General features: G+C 41.2%; 2 protein-coding genes across 4 annotated transcripts; one reads left to right on the top strand and one right to left on the bottom strand.

Annotated features, from left to right (window-relative positions):
• On the top strand, positions 1-10,301 carry rbm45 (RNA binding motif protein 45). 3 transcript variants are annotated; one of them, XM_079512608.1, is made up of 12 exons: positions 1-115; positions 251-523; positions 1,311-1,433; positions 2,434-2,560; positions 3,132-3,257; positions 3,724-3,897; positions 4,306-4,432; positions 5,002-5,089; positions 6,291-6,451; positions 7,434-7,509; positions 8,165-8,291; positions 9,729-10,301. In XM_079512608.1, the coding sequence occupies exons 2-11, from the start codon at positions 251-253 to the stop codon at positions 8,279-8,281; spliced, it is 1,392 nt and encodes a 463-aa protein (XP_079368734.1). In that variant the 5' UTR covers positions 1-115; the 3' UTR covers positions 8,282-8,291; positions 9,729-10,301. The 3 variants fall into 3 exon arrangements, with proteins under 3 accessions (XP_079368734.1, XP_079368733.1, XP_079368735.1); XM_079512607.1 differs by having other exon boundaries at positions 7-523; XM_079512609.1 differs by having other exon boundaries at positions 7-523; positions 9,714-10,301.
• A 1,369-nt stretch (positions 10,302-11,670) lies between these two features.
• LOC306931666 (zinc finger CCCH domain-containing protein 15-like) lies at positions 11,671-23,209 on the bottom strand. Its single transcript, XM_079513188.1, has 11 exons — positions 22,972-23,209; positions 21,322-21,420; positions 18,935-19,040; positions 18,286-18,450; positions 16,753-16,847; positions 15,772-15,957; positions 14,494-14,574; positions 13,687-13,752; positions 13,474-13,593; positions 13,055-13,193; positions 11,671-12,001 (listed from the first exon to the last, which is right to left on the bottom strand). Exons 1-11 carry the CDS (start codon positions 23,044-23,046, stop codon positions 11,829-11,831), a joined length of 1,305 nt encoding a protein of 434 aa, XP_079369314.1. The 5' UTR covers positions 23,047-23,209; the 3' UTR covers positions 11,671-11,828.
• Between the last annotated feature and the right edge of the window lie 1,961 nt (positions 23,210-25,170).

Here is a 25,170-nt window from a genome sequence, read left to right as displayed (position 1 = left end):
GAGCCCGCCCACTCGTCAACTACATCCGGGTTGCGGTTTATGCACTGCATGATTAGTCTCGAGCGCTGCACCGCGATTGTTTTCCTTTTTTAAAAGAGTCATTGAGGGTTTGGTGGTGAGTATTAGGCTTGATTATTATTTAAAAAGGAGTCTGTGGGCGAGGATTTAGTAGGGCACAGATTCCTTAATATTCCAGGAGGCGGTAACCGGTAATCGTGGTCTTGCTTCTTCTGATCCCCGGCAAACAAAGATGGACGACTACTCTAAACAAGGCCCAGAAAATCTCGACGAGCCTCCCAACAGCCGTCTCTTTCTGGTCACCAGTCGGTCCGTTTCGGAAGATGTGATCCGGGACAGTTTCTCCGTGTTCGGGGACATCCAGGGGGTTTGGCTGGTCAAAGACAAACAGACCAAGGAATCAAAAGGCGTTTCCTATGTCAAGTTTGCCAAATCCTCACAAGCCTGCTTGGCCATGGAGGAGATGCACGGCAAATGTCTGACGGAAGGAACTAAACCCATTAAGGTGGGTTTTGATTGATTGATTGAAATATTGGACGACCCAATTAAGCATTACACTTGTTTACAAGAGGGTCCACCATGTTCAATTCATCAAAACATTTAGAGACGTACAAATAGACACTTCTATATAGTCAAAGAACAGAACAGGAATTCATCATAGTGGGTCGCTGTAGCCTGTAAAGAGCTGAATAAGTTAGTGCACCATGCTTTGTTCAGAGGTTTCAGTGTACTGTAGTCTACAGGTCGTCTAATAATGAACATACTGCATGCTATTTCATGTCCTTGGATTCAAGACTATCTTAGATGTAGTTGATCGATCGATTTTTGTTTCGGCAACAGCCTTCCTCACTCACTTCAGAGCTGATTAAAAAAGGTAATACTCGACTCGGGGTGTACTGTAGGTCCCTGTTCTACGTTGATACGTTATACGAATAAAGACTTCAAAATCATTAGTTCAGTCTTCAACCTTTCATGGCCAGCTGGGTCCGCTACAGTCCCTCTTTTAAAGCATACACTTAATCATTCCCACCCGTGTAGAGGGGAGGTCCTTGCTTGACAATCAATTACAGAGTATCACAGTCACGACGAGTCAGATTATAGCAGTTCACAATACAATATCAGTACAGAAATCACAGACATTACTTTTCTTTTTTATACATCACATATATCATTGGGGTACATGGTTGAACTGAGCAATAATACAATAATTTATTAAAGTATCATGATAAGATGTTTTTTTTAAATACACTTATGTGATTTTGCAGAGCACTATTCTTTTTCTTGTCTTTTAGGTATTTATCGCCCAGTCACGGTCCTCAGCCAGACACCGGGATGTGGAGGATGAGGAACTGACCAGGATCTTTGTCATGATTCCTAAAACCTTCACAGAGGAGGACATCAAAGACACATTTAAAGTACTATAGCTAAGATGCCTTATTTGCTTGTTTATTTTTCTGTGAGATCCCGTGATCTTTTGTGTCCAGATGTAATTTCCTGGGGTCTAGTAGGGATATAGTAAATAATAATATAGAAATCGCTGTACAATTTTGTAAAAAAAACCAAACATATTTAGCCACTTGTTCGAATTCCCCCACCCCCTTGTCAAAAATAGCTAAAATCGCTAACGAAAGAAAGTAGCAAATGAAAAAACCCCAAAACACATCTTTTACTTTCTCTAATAACAACCTAAAACATGAAACAACCAAAGTTGTCCTTAAAATACAGGGCTAATGCAGGCTTTCATTTAGACTTACAGAGTCTCTTGTTTGGATGCAGGTTTCACATTTGGATTCACCATGTATGTCACTATCCACCACACATTTGTTCGTACAGAAGCTGTCAAATGCTTGTGCACATTGCAGTGTGGAATGAGTTGAAGGGAGCAGCTGGCCACACAGCACGACTAATTATTGTCTCCACCAGGCCAAAGGCATGGGGAGAGAGTACGTATGTTTTACATGTGTCCGTCCGTCCGTTACCAGCTAATCTCTGGCACCGTTGGCCCGATCAATGCCAAACTTTGCACACACACTCTCTAGATGCCAATGATGAACCTCAAATATTCCAGAACGGCCTGTTATAGCGCCACCAGTAGGCCGACTTTTGTAAAACAAATGTTTTGCTATTACTCCTCCAGATTTTGACCAAATATCCCGCAAATCGTTACACAGTATCTCTATAGTCATGTGCTCAAGACGGATCTGTCCATTATTTCATATTCCATCCTAATTGGCTAACATTGGCTTTCAAAGTTTGCAGGACTGGCCCGTTTTGAACAAAAAGCCTCAAATCAACTTTTCTAGTTTATGTAGCTTCACATTCTTTTTCCTTGTAAAATGAAGTCTATGAGTGTCATGGGAACATTAAACAACTTGAGAGTAAATTATCTTTCTCTCCCTCTCTTTCTATCCTTAGGACTATGGAGATATAGAGTACTGTGTCATCATAAAGAACAAGTTTACAGGTGAAAGTAAAGGCCTTGGCTACGTCAGATACTACAAGCCCTCCCAAGCTGCCATCGCCATAGAGAATTGTGACAGAGGTAATGCTATGTGTATTGTTTGCTTGTACTACTTTACTAGTTGTGAAACATCCCAGCTGTTATTTCATCATTTGAACATGCATGCATGTTTTCTGTATGACTGGAGAACGACGTTTCTCATCTTGTCGATGTAAAGCTGTCCAGATGGATTAGTGAAATCGGTAGGCGGGTGCCAATGTTAGACCACACACCTCAAACGTGAGAAACTAGTTCCATCTGAATAGGCCTTTAAGTTTTTTGTTGTGGAAGCTTTTCTCAAATTATTGTAGTGGTATGGGTAGGAGGGTTTTTGTAGTTCAATTAAATGATAAAGAAACTGGATGGAAAAATCGAGGCACTCCTGGACCTCCCCTATACCATCTAACATTAATCTAGTTGGCTTTCCAATTTACAAAATCTTGTCATTATCATATGATGGCAGAGAGAAACAAAACCAAAACACCAAAACAAGATGACACTTACTTGGTGAAAAACGCTTATTTCAAGTGTTGCTGAAGTATAAATTGGAACATACCTGCCAAAATAATCTTTTAGTTTTTAAAGACTTTAAATTTCCCACTCTGTTTGACAGGTTACAGGGCTATCTTGGCTGAACCTCGCACCAGAACCACAGCGGCTGATGGAGAATACCCTTCTGGAGGCAGTAGAGCTGACCACATGGGTGGAGATGGCTTTAATGCCTACCCCTTTACTATGGGTATGCCATGCTTTTACTGTTTGAGATTTCAGCAAAAATGGTTATATTGAGATTAGTGAATATATGTGATAAGTTTGATAACTGGTGTTACTGTTTTGCTGAACTTTGACAAATTCACAATGGAACAATTATTTGTAATATTGCAAAAGGTGATGTCTGGATTTACAGCATTGCATAGATCACAATTATGGTGTAACAGATTTTTCAGCATGATGGTTTCCATTATTGTCATATCTGTTCAGACTGTGAATCTGTTGCATGAACAACTTTGATTTATTCATTGTGGTAATTCCTCTTCGAGCACTTGACACTGTAGAGAATAAAAGTTCAATTTTGTCTTGAAGCTACCCATCTCATTACTTGGTGCGTGTATGAATATCTGTATCGGAGAAGAGAAATGCAAAGCTATACAATTCCAAAGGCACCCTTTAACAGTTTATTTTGCGTTATTGACACCTGTGACCAGGTGACCCCAACAGCTACCCAGCGACAGACTACCGCTCCAGTGACGTCATCACACGCTGCCTAATGGTGTCATCGAGAGCGCCGGTGACCCAAGAACAGATCTATGCTCTGTTTGATCTCATCCCTGGTGTGGACTACTGTGACCTCCAGAGAGACTCCTATGGACTCAGCAAAGGTTAGCAATGTGCAAACCCACCGTAAAACACAAAATAAGTCATTTGGTTCAAATTCCGTGTCCATTCCTATTTGGTGACTAATAAGGTGCAAGGTCAGTTTTCTCGCTGACAATTTCAGGTTGTGTTGAATGTGCTGTTTTGTTTGCCACCGGTTATTGTCTCCACCAGGCCGAAGGCATGGGGTGAGAGTATGTTTTGCACTCTGTGTGGAATAAAAGTATTGCTTTTCCCCCTGAATAAATTATGATTGTAAAAACAATTGTCAGCCCCAGAATATATATTATATTTTTTTTACCTCTGTAAGCTGATGGCTGCCGTTATCCATGTTACATTAGGCAAGCACTTCACATTCATGGGGAACACTATAAAATGCTGCTGTGTCACTTTGTATTTCATGTTCTCCCCAGGCACTGTCATTCGTTACAACAACCTTGGATCTGCAGTCTATGCTAAAGAGAAGCTAAATGGGTTTGAATATCCCCCTGGCAACAGATTGGCTGTAAATTTCATTGATGATGGAGAGGACCGCACAAGGTACAGACAGAATCTCATATAGTAGAGCGAGTAACACGCACGCACGCGCGCGTACACACACACACACACACACACACACACACACACACACACACACACACACACACACACACACACACACACACACACACACACACACACACACACACACACTTTTGTTTTGTATGTTTTTCTATGGACCCCCAGTCTGCAATAAAGGCATTCATTTATACAGGAGACCTGGGTGGTTTTTGGGTGGGACATAAATCTTTCAGACTTTTTTCAGGAATTAATTGACTACAAATGCACTCATACATGGACTCACTAAAATAGTTACATAACATATTGTGTAATCAATGTGCTGACAACATTACACATGCTGCAAGTTGAACGTGATATTATTACGCCTACATTGTGTATATGAGTGTATTGTATTGTCTACTCTAGTAGGTAGTGTGTGCATTTTGTACCACAGGTATTGTAACAGGTCTGGAAGAACCTCTTCATGCTCATATGCATAAGAATGATATAATCTGTGTACTATTGCTATATGTCTCCCCTTGATATAGCATGTTTCCTTGTGTATTTAGTCCGGTAGGTCGTATGGCCATGCAGTTTGTAGCCGCACAGATGATGTCCACGGTGTGGAATGGTCCCTCCTCTCAGAAATCCTCCCAGGCAAGAATTCAAAATACTCTTTACAATCTAGACGGTTGAGGCCTTACGTTAATTTGCACCGTGTGTCCAGATAATGTCTATATATTTTGCTGGATTACATTTCCACCACATAATTTCTTCCAAATTGGTTGAAACGTTGCAACTAATTAATTAGTGTGGATATGGTCTTTGTTTATTATTTTTTTTATGCAGCACCGAGCTTGACTACTGTATCCTTCAAGCTTTCTATAGACTTCCAGTGGGGATGGTAAATGTATACAGCTACAGCACATTTCCCAGGCTAAACATGTAGGTGTCCTGGTAAATGTGGATATAACATGAATTTTAATTCATTTTAAGGTTAGGCACCATTAGTATGTGTAAGTTTAGGCATGTGTTTAATTAATACATTTGAGTTAAATATAGGTGCTGCTAGTATGGTTACGTTTAGGCAGGGTTTGGTGTGGTTAGCCAAATGTGGTTAGCCAAATGTATGTGGTAAACATACATTTACCCTCCCCACAATAAATCTATTGATAAACGGATTTGGGGTAAGCGGGGTGCATACTTAGTTTAGACTAGTCATTGGTTAGACATGGGTTAAGGTTAGGTTTAGGTGTGCTGCCCCGTGGGAGGTTAGGTTTAGGGTGAGCGTTTGAGATAGGTTGTAGTTGTAGGACTAATGACTGGTCTAACCAATGACTAGTCTAAACCAAAAACTGTCTAAACTAAGACACACTAACATGTCAAGGGGGGTGTACTAGTACTGTACATCAAGGGAACTTTGGTTCCCAAGGCACTTCCTCCCTAACCTGACTCCGCCAGATGGGGCAGCAGAGAGTACACTGGGTTCCCCCCTCAGGAGGGGGGAACCCAGTGTACTCTCTGCTGCCCCATCTGGCGGAGTCAGGTTACTTCCTCCCCTTCTCTCTATTAATGGCAGTTGCAAAGTTAAACTAGATCCACATTAAAGACTGACTAAAGGGTATGTGTGTTTATACACACAATATGAAATGCTTGCTTAAGTGATAATTCACAAGAAACTGAGAACTCTGGTTTCATGTTGATAATACTGGCCATATTCAATTTTTCTCTTGTCATACATGAGAGCAAATTGGATGCTGTGTAAATATGGTCAATCAATCTTTGTACCTTGCATTCAACGAGTTTAATGAAAATGAATGTAGCAGATAATGAAGTTGAAGTTGTTTGTATCCTCCAGGGCGGCTACCAGGGGCCTGCTCCCATGCCCCGGGTTCAGACTGATGTATCCTTGCCTTCTCTGAAGAAGCTAGCTCCACCTGACAGCAAGGTGAAGGAGCGTTTGTTTGTTGTGTTCACCCCTTCTCCGCTACCCCAGGATGTGCTGGAGGATGTCTACTGGTAAATTTATAACCAATCTCCATCAAATATAGAATGTTTATACTCTATTATTAGACAAATAATGACTTTGCCTTTACAGTGTGTATAAGTGTATTTGTTTTCAATTACAAAACTGTTGGTTCCATATTGAACTTGTCTATATTAAAACTAGAAAAGGCACAATTTAGCTTCTGTACAATGTAAAGATGTCTCAAAGCAAACAAATTTCAGTATTTTCGCCCATTGTGCTCAGTCTACATGTCATATATTCAGCATGCATCAAGTCGGTACGTACAGTAAAATCATGTGTTTCCCTCTAGTTAAATCAAGTCAAATGCTTCGACTACATTTGACAGATGCAGCTGTCCTGTGCAATGTGTTCCACAAGTGGACGTTTTAGTCTTTGAAGGTGCACACACAGGTGTTCATATAGGTTTAAAGAACAGGCTTTGAAGTTGGTTTCATAAAGGCAGCACTCATCCTAACACTGTTCAAGTGTTGTCGACTTTCCATTGGGGCAATCAATCACATTGAAATTGTCGAGATGATTATTGCCATCATCCTGCTGTTTTACTTATTATAGCTGTTGTTTGCATGTATGAACCATATTATCTCAACCTTTACAGACCATTGCAGATGAGCTTGCCAGACTTGAACGACTAGTTTATTTTATGTTTGTGTTTGGTATTGCACCTGCCATGGTTTTAGTCTCTGCTTTAACATACTCTGGAAACGAAACTGTGATGAATAGGTAAAAAACAATTGGTGAAATTAGCTAGTCTGTAGCCTACTGAACAATTCCTTTAATGTACTTTAAAGTATGCACAGTGGCAGCTGTATTTCTTTAGGTAAATAAGATCAGATCGAGACTTGATCAGGGGTAAAAAATAAATGATTTGATAGGGACATCCCTAGTTGAAATGCATACTAGTAATTAAGGCTGCTAAAAAACAAATGGTCAAGCCAATTAAGAATTCTCTCTCTCCCCCCTTTTTGTCTCTAGTCGATATGGCTCTCTGATTGAGGTGCATCTGGTTCCAGGCAGGAAGGTGGGATATATGAAGTATGCAGAGAAACAGGTGAGTCAAACAGTTGTAAGATCTGATCGAGAAATTGAGGATATAAAGAAATGGAGGATGCATATGTCGTAGCTTGAGCTTGGTTTGATGTGATAAGATATTAGGCATATCAGCCTGAACCGTTAGTCCTAAAAGTCCCTGACCTCATGTCAGAAAATGTGTGTAAAAAAAACAAAAAAAACACGTGTGAGTGGTGCAACTCTGTGTGGGGGTCCCCAGGGGGTCCCCGGAACTTTCAGAACCACAGGTTCCGGCCCGGTTCCAGCGAGCCGCCCGTGTCCGAAACGGTCGAGAAATGACAGTTACTTTGTGGGGAATGAGCTCTCTCTCACTCTCTCACTCACTCACTCACTTTCTCTTACATGCATGTTCCACATTGTAATTAGCAGGCAACAGTGCAACACTATCTCTCTCTGTTTCTAGCACAACAGCGCCACTTTTGCCCCTACTGGTACCCTAAACATAGGGACATACTGTACATAGGGATGGAGGGACGGAGCGCTTTGGATATGTCCAGAGCATTACCACAATGAATTGAGCAAGGAGCTTCTGCTCAGTGATTGCTCTATAATCTTCTAAATGTCATTAACATATGTTTTTGCAAAAAGGCTGAAGTGTCCCTTTAATAGATTTGTTGTTCAAATTCTCTCCTTAGTGTGCAGATGATGCTATGGCAGCTCTTCATGGACGAACGATTAACGGCGTGAGAATGAAGGTGATGTTGGCCGACCCTCCCAGAGAGGAGTCTCACAAACGTCCTCGAACCTATTAGAGCCACGGGGGTAAGTACTGCACACATCTACAATGTAGGGAATATACAGGAGCACAGGGGGAAAATGCTCTCTGAAATTAAAGCTTTCAATTTTAAGTCCTTACAATTAGTGGGGGATAACGGCTACTACCAATATTTTATTTCAATAAACACATAGGAAGGAACTGGATCTGACAGTAGTGTTTTGTAAAAACCTCACCGTTTTATATTTTTATGTATTCGCTGTGTCCATGAAATGATGTTGCAATGAACTCAAATTTTGCTGAATTGAATAAATGGGTTATAGAATGCAGCAAAAAAAGAAGAATAAAACAAATCATACACTTTGGTTTGAGGTTTGGCTTGTGTATTTACCATGACATGATGTGGAGGCAATTATTGGCACGATATCTTCTAGAGATGCTCCGATTATCGGCCAACCGCTCGGAGACCGGCCGTATAGAGGGTATGCGCATGCTTAAAGTGAATGGCACATCGAGTGGCACATCGAGTGGCAAAGCAACATGCAAAAAGTGACTAACATTGTTTAACGTTGTTTAATGCAATCAATTAGGACTTTTCTTTGTGGATGTATGGGTTGTCAAGGCCAGAAAGTAGTTTTTTGCCACTCAGTAGGCGTTCCTGCATGACGTCCGGGTTTGATGATGATGTGTCACGCACATACCCTCTATTGGCCGATATTCACTATAAATGTCAATCAGATATATAGTGTAATATCATTTTGCATTTTTATGACTGGCCTAAACATTCTCCCCTTCCTCCCCACACACAGGAACAGTTTTGACGTGGGTTTTGACATAATTATAATAATTTTGGAAATATTCAAATTTGCCTCTTAGTTCAGTATCGGCCATATCGGTATCGGCCGATCATGAGAAAAACAATCGGTGATCGGAGCATCCTCTTCAATAGTGACTTGAAGAGTTGGATAATGCAAAGTAGTCTCCCCATTAACTTACAGTACAGAGTGACAAAGGTCTTGCAGTCACTCTTTTTAGCACATAATCAAACACACATTCTGCCATTTAAAATGGTAAAATATTGAGGACATTGTAGTTGCTTTCTTTTCTAATAAGAGATGACAATTCACAACAGTACTTGTGTGCATGTACTGTGCAAGTACAGTAACTATGACTATTGTCCTTTTCAAACCAATGTTTCTGTATTGTGATATAATGTGGTGCAATGGACTTGGACATTACCACTCCCAACTTTCCTTTGCCGTTCAAAATGAGACATCTTCATTGCAATCACTTCTGTTACCAGTATATTGATAACTGCTTATTGTGAAATAAAGAATATTAGATTAAATAAGATCATTTTTTGTTTTTCAGCACTTAGATTAAATGTTGACAGGTAAATTATGCCTTCAACAAAGTCTGTACGGAAAACTCACTTGCTTGTCTCTTCCCCCTTGGATAATTCTCTGCAGCTTCTTGTCTCCTAGGCGACTGTTGTCATGACACTGACTCCTGACCCTGACAGACCGACCAACCGACACCAAGACCTTCATCTGACCACTGACACGACCTTTGACCTGTCTTGACCTTTCTCTGTGACCCACTTGTTATTGGTAAATTTGTGCCATCTTTATGTCAAGACGTACCGTAGTTGGCCTGTACAACATACTGTCAGTATCCCTGGACGACGTTGATATTTAGTCATGCTTAAATGCACCATTTGCACCTCACCTTTACATTTGCCTCTTCAGATGGCTGAAACCTTGCTTTTGCAGCATTAGAGGATGAAGCAAGCAACTTATGTTTAAATGTGGCCGATGTATAATTAGATATTCATGTGACTTGGATTCAATTCTTAATAACCCCCACTAGGTGGCAGCCTTTTTTTCATAGACCTTGTGATAACTGATTCTGAAGTACTTTCAGCATTCCTTTTTTTTTAGTGATCTCTAAGAATGTGTCATTTGTTAGTGCCGCATGCTCCCCCCCCCCCTCCGCCTCTTTTGATTTAAACTTCGTCTGTTGTATTTAAGAGAATAAAGTCTTATGTCAACACATTATGACCTAGATGTTGTGTTTTGTGTGGTGGTCCTTCTTGTAATACTATGTGGGAAGGTGAGGTTGCTGACTGGACTGTTTATTACACTAAGAAAACAAACCGTTCATTTGGGACCATTGGTAAAATAACTGATGGCTAGACACCGTACAGAGAAGACACATCAACTGGTCTGGTAAAGCCTGGCAGAGCAACCTAGGGGTCAGTCATGAAAGTATTAGAATAGGTCAAAGCCTCAATCTATTGATAATGAAAGTGATTTCAAGCCATTTCAGATTGGGACTTGACCTAACAAATCCTGTTGTAAAGACGTGAACCAAATCATTTAAGGGTTAGGGAAAGTGATTTTCTTTGGTTAAAATAAGTGTTAAAGCTCGCCTCGACTGATAGTACTCATTGCTAGTATTTGTTCAGTAACAGGAATCTCCATGTCACTCCAGCTTTTTATTAATGTATTTTCAGGTCGGGATACCAATATCCAATCAGGATAGAGAACGCAGTCAGGATAAGGATTAAAGTGGAATTGTAGATGACAAAGAAATTAGACAACTGGAACACTATACAAATTAAGCTGATAATTGGCTACTCTCCCGATTGTCTGGAATTGTCACCTACCTGAAAATGTATTGTTTATTAAAGGGCGGGAGACCCGTTCTTGAACAAACACTATAGCAATGATGACTTTCAGAATAGTGATTTAACCTTTTAACCAAAATACATTACTCTACCTTTTAATAGTGTAAAATGGAATTGGATAATCCCCCCCCCCCCCCCCAACATCAAAGCACACAACAGCATGTACAATGATTTATTGTTTAGCAGGCAACTTGCTCGAGAACATTATTTACAGTTGGGCAGGCGATGACATCAGAGCTTGGTTCCCTATAGGGATTAAACACAAACTTTCCAGGACCAGCAGTTTGTGGTTCTTTATGGACCATTTTTTCAGATTAATCCACAGGGCTTAATTTGCCAAACAAATTAGTCTTTGATATTGCATTCTTAAATTAGGGGCTGCATTAAGAATAACTTAAAAGAAAAAGGCAGTAAATAGCCAGAGGTGGAATAGGAAGATTCATGTCCCAAAATCTAAGACAGTTTTCAATTCCGAGATTTAAGTCACTAATTTTCAAGCCTCTAATCAATCACCAAGATGTTTTAATTCCCAGTGTGCCACATCTAAAATCTTAAAGGCTTGCTCCTCGCACGGCACAGAATCGGCACATTAAAGCTGGGGGGGGGGGGGGGGGGGGGGGGGGAGAATCTGTGGCGATAAACCCTGGCAGTCTCTGCTTGAACGTACTCTGTCTGGAAACCAAGCTGTGTGAATGAAGAGGAGAGCGATAGGCGAGAGAGTGGACAGACGAGCTGTGTATCTTCATAGAATCAGGCTTTATTAAGAGAGTCTCTGAATATTAAAACCATTCAAACCCCGGGTGCTTCTTTGAACTCGATAACTACATTGCTTTCGGTCCATCAGTCCAATTAGTGGATCTACTGTCCTTTGTCTGTCCTGTCTTCCACCTCCCCTTCAGTCCTCCAGAACCATTGTGTTAAGTTCTTCATCAAGTTCGTCCAGGTCTTCTCCTGTGAAGAGGTTCTCATCCACAGGCACTTCCTCGTCGTCGTCGTCTTCTTCCTCCTCCTCTTCCCCCGAAAGCCCGTTGGCCTCGTCACCACCGCATGCTCCATTGACCTGCTCCTCTGTAGAGCACAAGAAAAAAAGAACTAGAAAGTTGAAATCTTCATATTTTAGTATGCGTTGAACATTTAGTCTAGACATTTAGTCTAGACACCTCACTTCATGAGAAATGATTGGGCACCACAAATTACAGTATCGCATACACACGTGTCCAGATTCAGGCTTTAAAACTCAAGCATGTTTGTATTATATACTTGTGATGGGTCAGAGGCTCGATTGGATGTCACAGTTCTAAATCCTAAACTTACTGCATGCTACAATTTACAATGCCTACATTGTAAGATACTGTCCATAGTGACTTGGCCTAACATGCACAAACCAGCTCAGATCTTGAATGTCAGTTGCCATGGCCAATTTGTGGTTTATATCTTTGATTGTGGTTTGGTGGTGCTAGCCATAGACATATATACAGGCTAGATGGCTCAAGGCGGAGTCTCTGACGTAGTTCACCCAGCGGCCATCTTGCTTCGGGACTACAGTATGTTCAATGGCAGCTCAAACAAACAGTCATAACTCGCTCAACGGATCGCTTGACGGATTTGCAAACTTTGTCAACGTGGCTATGATTCAGGACACTTATCTTCTTAATTTTGTTTTTTATATGAACGTTGTATATAAGTATGCGGACGTCTGACGTTTATAACAAACCAAACCGTTTGAATATCGGTTGACAATTGAGCAAGTTATGGTTATTTAAAAGTACCTGCCTCATTCAATATAACAATTATATTGAATGTATAGACAATATATAGACAAGGGAAAAAACATAACCTCAGTAGAGGTGACACTAGTACTATGCTAGTACAGCATATTACATTGTGCAACTGTTTTTATATATTGTATTTTTAATACTGTGTTTACTGCCATTTGTGCTCATTGCTGCAATATTGAGGAGAAGCCCAACCAATTTACTCTATTATACGTATATAATGGGATGTAACGGTAAAGAATCTTGACATGTGGTCAGTCTGGGCGCCAACCTGACCCAGCATGTATCAGGGAGGGAAAGAAAGAAAGAAAACGGACTGATTCCGTCAATAATCAAACTTTCTCACCGTCGTCTTCTACCGTGGGCTGACTTTTATTCCTAGAGGTGAAACGGTCCATAGATGCTACAGTGATACCCAATTTGTAGTCCACTTCTTGCGGGACAAAACGGGATAGGTCTATGTCCTGGAATACTGTAGCTTCCACCTGGGGGGGAGGGGGGAGAGACAGGTGCATGTTATGTGTTCTTTGAGCAGGATTGTTGCCTTTGTCCAAGAAGGCTCTTAATATGTCTGAAATGGTACAAAGCAGTATGGTATAAATGTTTTGAAAATGTCTGCTGTGAGTTAGGGATTCTAATGGCCCCCTCTTGGGCACCTTGTAGATTTATATTTGAACTATTTTAAAATGTTTTTCAACATAGTAAAAAATGGCAAATAAGTTTAGGGATAAGGGGTGGTGCAACATATAGGTCCAAGTGTTTTACCTGCTGTTCGTCGTCATCATCGTCATCGTCATCGTCTTTGGCATATCGAGTGTCGTCTGCTTCATCGTCATCCTCGTCAATCATGTCTGGACGGAACTCAAACACTTCACGACCACTCACCTACACACAGAAATGCAGCAAAAGACAGATTTCACAGACTGCGCTCATTTAATATAGTTACATGTCAATAACCACAACACAAACATTTCCTACCCCAAGTGATCTTCCAGCCTTAAAGTCAGCTCTTTTCTTCTCCATATCCTCCATTGCTCTTTCCACCTGTTAATCAAAATCATTTCAATGTTGGGTATGCAAATTAGGCATGCATGTACAATTTAAATACATATACGATGTTCCTGCTTTTTTTGTATTTGCTTAACCCATTTAGACCTGACTGGAAAAAAAAGTCTTCTGAAAAGAATATATATATATTCATAGATTTGTGCCGCATTTTCACGATTTTTCAAAAATAGCAGACCTACAAGCTCGTAGCGCGCCACGAGTGGCGCGCTATGAGCTTGTAGATCTGCTATTTTTTAATAGCTAAAGTATAACATAATGCTTAGTTAAAACACCAAAAGGGGTTCCCGCCCAGAATGGATTAAAGGAATAATTCACGCAAATTTGTTTTTTGTCAAATTCCTGAGCCAATAATTTGATGACCAGCTGAGTCAAGGCTTCACCGGGTGTTTTAAGTGATAGAAAATGAGTAATTGTTTTGGACGAACTACTCCTTTAATGCCAATAATGTAATAGATCACGACTGCAAAGAAGTTGCAAAACCCCATGTCTTGCTCATTTTACAATAGTTCAGCTTTTCTAATTGCCATCCAATGTAGCATTGCATGACCCATCACAGTGGCGAGTATCTGCTATTCCCTGGCAGGATCTATACATGTTTTGTGCAGTGGAAATCATTATCGCGCTAGCATGATGAAAAGTGAATAACAATTGGCTTTAGATATCCGAATCTACTAACAGCGTTTCCCTGATGAACTTAATATTGGATGAAATAATTACCTTATCCTGCCTCTTTCTCTTTTTCCAGGTCAGGAATGTCTCCAGGGTGATACGAGTCACGTTGGCTCCCAAAGCTGCACGCTGGAGCCCAGAGAGACAAATACATTAAGACAAAGACAGCAATTGAACAAACCACTATCTCTAATTAAATATAGGACCCTCTCGAAAACGAGATACTATATCTCAATGGGGTATTCCTAAATAAAGAATTTCAAACATAGGAGCCATTTGGGATGTACATGTAATTTGTACATAAAGTCAGGCACCAGCTCTCATCACACACATTAGGCAGCAATATTATAATCAAATTCCTATATACTACTTGTTGAGGGAACGGTGTAAACCGGGAATGATGCAAGATGGGAATGCATGCCCAGTTCGGTTATACAATTGACCTTTTGCAGACCGCGGCCATGTTGCCATCAGAGTTTGGAAGCACTCGTTTTCAGTAAAGCAATGTCCTGCTGCCTCTTGCATTATGTCCTAATTCAAAACAGGTGGCACGCAGGACAGTTGAGTGATATCTAACAAGCACTTCCAAACTCTAGCACTTAGAAAAGAATCACCTGCAAGGACACAAAGTAGCTCATAACATATCTACAGTGGATTTTTATGAAACACACTGTGGATAGAAAGAGAATAATTCAAGCTTTCCGTACAGCTGCAATGTTGGTGAGTTTGACGTTGTGTAATACAATCAGATTTTTCTGTTTGGATGAATGGGCTGCCAATGGGAAGTTGCACCTAGGTAGCACCTTGCCATTAACTTATATGGTAAGATGGCCGCAGTCTGCATATGGAGAATAGCTGTACCCGTTAAGAGTAGCCAGTGCGTTACCCGTGGGCACCGGCCTACTCGGAAACGACTCAAATTCAGAATGCATGCCTCCCTATAATCATTACTATAACAATTACTGTTTTTATTCCCTCATTGTATTGTGAATAGGTCTCAAAATCACTTATAGCACAATGGATCGCAGATTCTGATGACTTGTGGTATGTAATTTTGCCAACATTGCCATGTTATTGTCCTCGTCTGAATCTTTCTAGCATAAAGAAAATACATTTGATAGTTCAACAATATCTGTGAAAAAGTGAATGAAATCGCTACTTCTGGTTACTCGGCAACGCACAAAAACACCACAAAGATCAAAAATATGACTTACAGTGTATCACAGTTAGCTACCATATACAACCCAATGTTGTACCAAATTGCTTTAGGTCAATCGTCCAGCTCCAACTATAGCAAATATGACCTCCTCGACCTGGCATCCTTACCTCATTCTCTATAAGTTCTTCCAGTGAGATTTTTTCCTCCTCTTTCTCGTCCTTCTTCTTGTCTCTTTTCAGGATGAAGCCAGGTGGAAGGGCATGCCTATACATGCAGTTGTCGCCCCCTCCTGGACATATCCAGAACCATCCATACTTGTTTGTCTCGATGGCATCCAGAAAGTGCCTGCACACCTGAAAAGACAAGGAATTCACAGTTTTAATTACTTCATTAGATAGTGCTCCCAGGATTAGAGAAAAAATGTAAATTCTGCGGCTTGAAAATGCATATTCTACAGACATTAAAACAAATTAAAAGTACCAAGCAAAAATATATTTCATTTAATTGTCAGATTTTCTAAAACATGGTGGAACCTAGCAATGCAGCACATTCATAATCATAATAAATTGACCCTTCAAATGTGCCACAATAGAGTGTCGCAGTCCCGCCCCCCTTTCATGACGAAATAATTCACCATGCATTTTTCTCATAGACATTTCAAAAAGTATTTATTTAAAGATCTGTAAGCCTCGAACAAAGCAAACTCAGATCGTGACAAATTATAACAAACACAATTCTTTGGGCCGAAAATTAATTAGAAACACTTTTGTTTTTCTTATATTGTGTTTGTTGTCACGATCAGAGTTGGCTTTGTCCGAGGCTTTAAAGGTCTTTAAATAAATACTTTTTGAAATGTCTATGGGAAAAATGCATGGGGAATTATTTCCTGGGCCTGTCGTCATGAAAGGGGGTGGGACTGCTACGCTCTACATGGCTACACAATCTTATCTTTTCATTACTCTTGAATTATGATATGCCATCATTCGATTATATAGTATATAATGAAGACAGATAGGACTTCCTCGCAGATCTGGATCCCAGTTCCCGAAGCGGCTGTCGGACTATGACTATGTGGTCAAAATTATAATTTATAACGACAAACGTCATCTCATTTTACAACCCTGACCCACTCCCAGGGAAGTACTTACTTTCTGTGTCTTGGAGGCCTTTTTCTTATCAGCTTCTCCATGCTTTTCGTTCACAACCTCTTCCAATTTCTTCTCATCCCAATTCTCCATGGTATCTGAAACAACATACAAGCCTTCAGTTGGACACATCTGTCTGTATAATAAAATATCAGTACATTGAATATCGATTGGCACATTTTATCGAGATATTTTTGAGACATCAGATCACTACATTAAAATGACAGTACACTAAAGCAACAGTAAAGTTGCTTTAGTGAGCCAGTACAATGGGCAGCCACATGGAGGCGGCATACACTGTTAACTATACTGTACCCTTTTCTCTCCTTGTATTACTTTTCTGAAACAAAGGGCTTTGTTTTTTGGATTCCATCTAGTTACATTCTGTTCCAACTTGCAAAGCAGCGCTGCATCAACAACGCATTCTCCCTTTCTTCTCGTATAAAATGATGTCCGTGTTTAACACCACTGGCGTATCTCACCCTTTTCATGTGAAAGAAAATACTCGCGTGGCTGCGTGCATGTTGTGATAATATTAATCCTCAACAATGTTATGTGCTGGCCACACTCATTATTTTCATTTGAATACATATAAGCACGGGTGCACACAAGCGGTGCGCCAGTGCGCATGCGTCATCAAAACGTTTGGTGCGCGGTAGATCAAAGGCATGGAGGCGCATTTGCGCACCCAACAGCTGAGAGACAGGGATTTAGAGAATGCTGACTGGCACTCAAATGAGGCCTGTCAGCATAAAACTAGTGTTGACTAATCAATACAAGTGGCTCTTATTTTTATGAGGCAGTTTCTGCACAGGAAGTCCGTTTCACTTGTAAACAAGCTACGATGGATGAGCTGTCAAAGTGCTAGTCACTAAACCACGTTAGCGACCATATTTACAATATGAAAACTGTCACTTAGACAATGTAGGTTAACACGCTGGAATTAAATATGGCACCTTCAGGCAGCATTAGGTGAGTAATTCATTGTATATGTGTTGGACGTTTGTGGTTGTGCTAATGATAAACGGACAGCTGCGGCCAGTGGGACCTTACTGCTGCTTAACGACGACACTGTCTGTGACTAGGTGTACTAGTGTAGCTTTGCATCTGTTGCATCTGCTCGTGTGAAAGCAGCATAAAGTACACTGGCAACATTGCTGCCAGTGTACTTGCAGCAATGTTTTTACTCCAGTGTTTTTATGTGAACTGAGGCAGCCAAGTAGCCCTCTCCTGTTTCTGTTGTACAAGAATACATCCCCCAGCCATGCTGCCAGTATATCGCATGGACTTAACCCAAATCCAACCCTTGATGCCGAGTGCAATTTAGAAAAAACAAAAATTAACAAATGAGGCAGAATAAATATTGACGATGAATAAATTAATGCAATAAGCATGGAAATACTTTAGTCAAATTATGACAGTCACTGTCATAATTTTGACCTATAGTGATTTTTCTCTCATCGAGGAGGAAATTCTAATCCTTTTGCCACATTAGAAAAGTGGCAAAACACTAATGGCACACAAACACAAACCAACCTTTCTTCGGGTCATCTCCTCCATCTTCTCCTCTCTCGTCCACATAGAGGCTCCTCTTTTCACTTTTCCTATCTAGGGTAAGGTCGTGGCTGAATTTGCACTTGTCACCCTTTGTGCACTGACCCTGCTTAAAGAATGCACACAGCACTGACTTTGGGTCTACACCTGTAGACAGAGAAATACACATAGTATTATAAATGAGCCTTGCAAATATTTGAAATTTGATTATACAAAGGCAAAATATTATTTACAATCTATGCAAGCATGCCCCCCAAAAAACTAAACTCAAGAAATTATTCTCCACATAGAACTAGGGCTATGCTATCTTGCAAATTTTGTAGCAATAATTTTAAAAACGGACTATAGTAAAAAAAAAAAATGGAAATATTGTTTTTGTCCCCACCCCCCTTCTCCCAATCCTAGCCTGTATTCCGATTTCCTGATTAACCCACACGTGTGTAATCGTGTTGCTGCTGTTGGTTGGTCTTCAGACTGGTTGGTCCTAGATTGGCTCAATGCATTGATGAAGCAAATCTATGAGATAATTTTAACTTGGCGAATGAGCCATGTCATTTTGAGTCATTTGCATTATTAGTTTACCACCCTCAAACAAGGAATCAATGTGTGTGTGACTGTGATTATGTGTTACCTTTGGCGACTTTCTGAGCAGCAATAACAGGCTTAAACAGCTCATTCAGTTCATCCAACTCTTTCTTCTTATCAGCCTTCTTATTGGTTGGTCCTTCCAGGCCCGGCTACACACAGACGAACAGAGCAAATAGGGAGATAGATATTTTAACCACATGAACCCCAGTGTCCATTCACTGAAAATAGCAGATCTACAAGCTTACATGTATCGTGTTAAATGGTGGGAAGCAGGGACATTTCTTTAAAAAGAAAATAATGATGCATATTGCATATCTATCAAAGACCCCCTAAGGACGTACAGTTCAAAAAACGATTTAGAAAACGTAAAAGATTTAGGCACATTTGCAGTTATAACTATAAGTCCAAAGTAAATCCAAAGTATAGTAGCCACTAGATGGCGCAATTTCACAATTTCGATTGTCAAGCTGTGAACACAGTTCAGATTTCACAATGTGCCTTTGCTATGGACAATGTTCAGGTCACAATTGATTGACATTTTTATTCACAGAATGTGTACAGTTAGAAGGTACAGGATAAAACCAGAAAAGCACTAAGACTACATCAGGGTTCTCCATTTTCAATTCATCAGGAAACTATAACAGCTCAGTCATAATATATTCTGGTTTAGAGGGTGTTATTAGGCTGTAGTGTAAAACAATTAATATTCAGATCAACAGGAACATCTTAAAACACTTATAATGAATTATCATATGGTTGGTTGCCATGGTTGGTCTCCGACTGAAAAAAACAGGCAGAATAACTGTGCATAAAAGTAATATAGCCTAACGATGCTTTGAGTTTGATGCAACAAGAATATTTATCATCCATAAATGTATGTTTAGGCTACATGTATGAATTATTCTGCTCGGAATGATCTCATTCTGAGTGGAGAACTATAATCAATCCATCCATACAAACAAACGTCTGCTATATTACTTCCTCTTCCACACTGATCGATTCACTTTGGCCGCGCTGATCAGCGTTCGTTGATCACCCTTCAACACACAACCGGCCGCAGACAGAATGTCACAATCTCGCGCTTCGCGGCCATTTGCGTGCGCTGTCTCCGTTGTGTTCTCCCACCCCCATATTAGTATGATTATTTTAGTAGCGTGTATGCAGCCGCCTTTGGTTTGAAGTTATATGGAGTGACGTTGTAACATTGCAAACGTGTCTTCCCTGTCAAGCTGTGAGTGTGACTGTGAGTGATCAATGATCATGCTTGTCTGCTGCGTTGCGAGCCTGTACCGTCTCAGACGCTACATAATAATTCCTGTTTATAACCACGCCCCCAGGCAAGTTAAGTTTACTGAGGTTAGGGTTAGGTATAGTTTTCTTGATGTTAAGGTTATGGTTAGGTATAGTTTTACTGAGGTTAAGGTTAGGCTGTCAATCACAGCGACTGGCCAATCACAGCGTGTCGACTGCACAACCAGTGTAGGCTTTGGTATGTACCCATTGCCCAGGGGCATGTACAACACCATACCTCTTACACCATGTGTTCTTTGGGAAACCGGGCCATGAGCAGTTTGTGTTCTGGTAGTCTCTCGAGACACTGTTCCAGCGAGCGGCCCCGCGTCCGAAACGGTTGAGAAATGACAGTTACCGTGTGGGGGTCCCCAGGGGGTTCCTCTACTGTACTGTCACTGTACTGTACTGTACTACCCGAAATCATCATATATACAGTTAATATGTGTGTGTGTGTGTGTGTGTTGTGAAAACAAACCAAACGCTATTTTCGTGCTCTGACAGACTCAGCCAGGGACCCAGGCAGGGACCCAGGGACAGACACACATAGCTCCTAATAATGAAGTGGTTGCACCACTTTAAAAAAAAAAGTATTAAATAAGTTGGTGGTTCTCTTATGCAGAGTTCAGAAACATAAGTGGTTTTATAATACGACATAGTGTAGTGAGGTAAAGGAAGGGAATAATGGCCTGGGTCCAGGCACTTTGGCTGGTAATCCAGCATGACAGTGTGTCGCGGGTTCGAGTCCCGATCCCGGCAAACTTTGCCGTGTGTCTTCGCCAAGCCCCCAGGGAGGCTCTCCAGCATTGAAGCACTCGGCCCTAGTGGTTAGAGCGTGAACTGCAGGCGGACCCGTGGATTAATGACGAGGAAACCCTTTGCAGCTGGGCTTTAACATCGAGCACTCGTTTGCACTTCTGCATTTGACCACCAACTGTTGGTGGTCAAATGCGGAAGTAGACTGCAACTTCCACTGAAATGAATAGAGGAGGGGCAGGCTGTCGCTCTAGTTCGGTCTCTATCCTTTTATTACACTATGGTCCGCCCCCCCCCCCCCCCCCCATAAATAAAAATATCTTTTAAAAAAAAGGAAGGGAATAACATCGGGAAACAGATGTGGGGACATAGTAGGGTACTGACCGCTCTGGGTGGTCCTCCAGATTTGACCTGATGGCTAACATTCTTAATGAATTTCTGCTGCTTTCCACCTTTCTTGTTCTTCAAACCAAATGTCTTGTCCTGAAAATAAAAACAAAACAAAACCAAAAATAGTGTCATCCACAACAACGCACATATATATTAGTTTGACAACAGAGACAGAAAATTTGCTTTACTTGGATTGTTTACAGTACACATCATCATCATCATTTTTCGACCGCGGTCGAGATCATGGATTCCACAATGCTACGCCAGACTTCCCGGTCCTTCATTGCCACCCCCAGTTCCTGCCTACTGAAGCACCGGTCCTTCATTGCCACCCCCAGTTCCTGCCTACTGAAGCATGTGTCCCTAGCGATGACATCAGGGAACGACAGCTTTCTACCTCTGGTCCGCCCTGAGGCAGAACTCCAGAGAAAAAGGGAAGATATAACCTCATTGTCAGTTACAGTACACTCTTGGAACACAAGTTTGGTGAAAGAACATTTTAAAATGGTCTTATAATTTAATTATATGCAATCATTTTATATAAACCATTTTACAGTGGTCTAACTTATATAAAAGGCTTTTATTAGTCAATGAGTCTTATTTTGGTATCTGAAAAACGGGATTAAAATCAAGATGTTGGCAACACCATGTGGAAAATGTTGTGATCTATGCTCTATGCCAATGCCTTAGTTTTGAATCACTACTGTCATAGTTTGAAAACTTCAAGGAAAGTCAGAGATTGGGCATGACAACGCCAGAAAACCACATTAGTCTGTTCCAGTCTGACATTTCAAAATTATGCTAATGTAAGTTTTAAATGTATTTTAATACAGTCCCTGGTCCACTCTTTAATGTAACCCATCACTCCATAGGAATCACCATGGCCACCGTCTCTGTGATGGACAGAGACTAATTTATAAGTTACTACATGCTGGCTCAACAATATTGTCACAGATACTAAGTTCAGGTGGCTGGCTGCATATGTTTCAGTAAGTTAAATGTTTAACGTTTAATGAATGAAAAAGGTATTTGACCAGCTGTATTAGGGGGTTCACTAGCCCCTCTTGAAACCCTACGTTAAAGTTTTCTGACATTTGGATGACTTTGGGTTCAAAAGAGCTCACCCGGGGTCCCAAAAGGGGCTAGGGGTTCACTAGATCAAGAAAACCTCAGACCTCTGGGATTTAGGACTTTTAACACCAACTTCAACTGCTTTATTAACACCAACTTCAACTGATTTAAAGAAGTTTTAAAAGGGTAAATCAAACGATGTAGAAAATGTTAAAACTTGATGGCAGATGGCTCCAGCCTCCAGCTGCAGATAACAGCATAACCAGAGGAAACGTGGCCCGACAGTAACCGGCTAACACTGAGGTTTGTTGGCAAAGCCAGCACGGTTATCAGAGAACTGTTTAAAAAATAGTCCCTGACACCTGGCTAATTAGCTAAAGGTTGCGTAATTGACATTAGCCATCATTAGGCCTTACCAAATTAACATGAACACAGTTACAATTCACCAGATGCTAATATAATCTTAGCTCATCAGCAGCTAGCTTGTGCAGCTATTCGTTTTGGGTTAGCAGTGACAAGAGTTGGGGCCATTAGGGCTAACAAGAACGTGCTATTATTTCGTGTCATTTTTACCTCAATAATCTTTTCCTTTTTCTTCTCTTGGGTTTTTTTATTCGGGGCGGCCGGGGCGGGTTTCTTTGGAGGCATGGCAGACAAGGTTTAGGTGTTGAGAGAAACGCGTCTCTGTAATGGATTGTGTTATCTTTAATGTGATGTTGTTGCTGCTGCTAAGCCGCTAGCCGCACGCACACACAGTTCATCTCCTGCACCACCAGGCCACATGTGATCGTGATGATGATGTGAGCGGCGAGCCACGGCGTGCTCAATGTCGACGTCATCGCGTATTTACCGAGATGCAAGATGGGGGTTGTATTTCGCTTGGTGGCATTCCCTGGCCCTCATGGCAAGGGCCCGCCTTAATGTGTTCTGTTCGGAGTTTGATAACAAATTAAGGAGAAATTAAGGAGTCCTGACTGACTCCCTGGCCCAAGGAGGTGTGATTGAAATCAAGGAGAGTCCTGACCTGCAGAATCCATTCGTGCCACATTTCAAAATATCTTCTCCTGAGTGCCCTGTCATCATGTGTAAAGTGAGGCTTTTACTTTTTTCCAGCTCAAGTTCAACTAGAGGTGGATTTCTTAGTTTTCTTTAATACGTAGCCTATACTAATTTACATGAACATTTGATGTTGTAGGCTAGTAGGGCAAATAAAAATACGAATATGCACTGGCTGCCTACTAAGTAGGCAGCTGCCAGTGCATATTCGTTTTTTTATTTTTTATTCTTCTATATTATACATTTTCGCTCGATGTCATGACCCAAATGAACGCGTTGGCCAGGTGGCGGAGTCATGCGTTGATTTATATTTATTATTATTATTATTTTCTAGACTAGAGACAGAGCAGCAGGGACGTTCGTTTCTTAAAGGTACACTTCACCTTTTTTGCAAAAAAATACATGTTAATGACGTTTAGAAGAGTTAGAACACTTTCTTTGGGGTCTTTATGTGTGCAATATGTGGTTGTAGATATTTTAGATTTTCGCAGTGTCCATGATGTCATGGATACTGGGGCAAAGATTGTCTATACACTGACACCACGGGCCTCAAACTGTGACTCCGCCCACAACCGGGGGAAGTTGTGATTTGCGCTCGTTCACTGCAATGCAATTTGCGGCATTTTCAAAACAATATTGAGCAGAGTAGTGATTATCAAACGTATTTGCAATGCCATACGTTGAAAGATCTGTTGCCCGTGGACAAGGCACGCTACCTCCGCAAGTTAGATAGCATCGGCATAGATGTTTGTTGCTGGGATGAAGAAAGGTAGATAACAAAGTAGATTTTCTCCTGATTTGTCTCGCTAAAAGAAGCCATTTTAGTAAATATCTTGGAAATATTGTGTGCCTTGTGATGATTGCGTCCAGTACCATGGAGCTATGGAATGGTTCAGAAGCTGTGTTCACGTTCATTCTCCCATTGGAAATGAATAGACTAGACAACCTGCTTCCCGTCTCCTAAAAGGCGTGTGCCCACGTCACGCAGATACAGGAAGTAAAGCAAAGTTGGGACCTCTTGCTATTGGCTTCTTGGACTGTGGTCGCTTACTTCCTGGACTACATGTTGTCTCATAAGACAGCCCTCCCCCTCATTGACATAAAAAGATAGACACCTCTTCCGGCTGTGGGGCACATGTCAAAATTGAAGGCACAATTTTCCCGAGATTCCTTGCGAAGCATGATCGGTGTGCGTAACATAAGTCCCGGAAAAGACGCGCTGTAATTTGCAAGTAGTCACTTATGTTGCGTCCACACAGGACAAATTAAACGATGCAGTCTGAACGCACCATAGCGAGGGACATGGAGGAGTCGCATGAGTGACGTCACTTGGGCAGTAGCCTCGGAAACCCAGACGTTTTTATTTCCTGCAGGGAGAAAAACAAAGCTGCGCATAGTTTCTCCCGACGGATCCTGCCGGGAGCTGCCTATGCCATAAAAAGCATAGGTGAGTTCCAGGCTACTTGGGCAGTGACGCAGCGTGCCTTCAGCAAATGCCTTCAGCACTTGAAGGCAACCGCTTGACTTACATACATACATTTGTTTGCAAAAAGGGTGAAGTATCCCTTTAATGTCTTGATGATAAACAGATAAAGTAGCGGTATTTTATTAGCTAATGATGATGCTTGCAGTGCCGCTGGATGATATCACTCAAAACTGTGTGTGTGTGTGTGTGTGTGTGTGTGTGTGTGTGTGTGTGTGTGTGTGTGTGTGTGT

Source organism: Electrona antarctica (genome assembly GCF_951216825.1).
Source record: "Electrona antarctica genome assembly, chromosome: 10".
NCBI lineage: Eukaryota > Metazoa > Chordata > Actinopteri > Myctophiformes > Myctophidae > Electrona > Electrona antarctica.
Note: the sequence above shows the minus strand (reverse complement) of the source record. Positions and strands in the feature narration are given on the sequence as shown.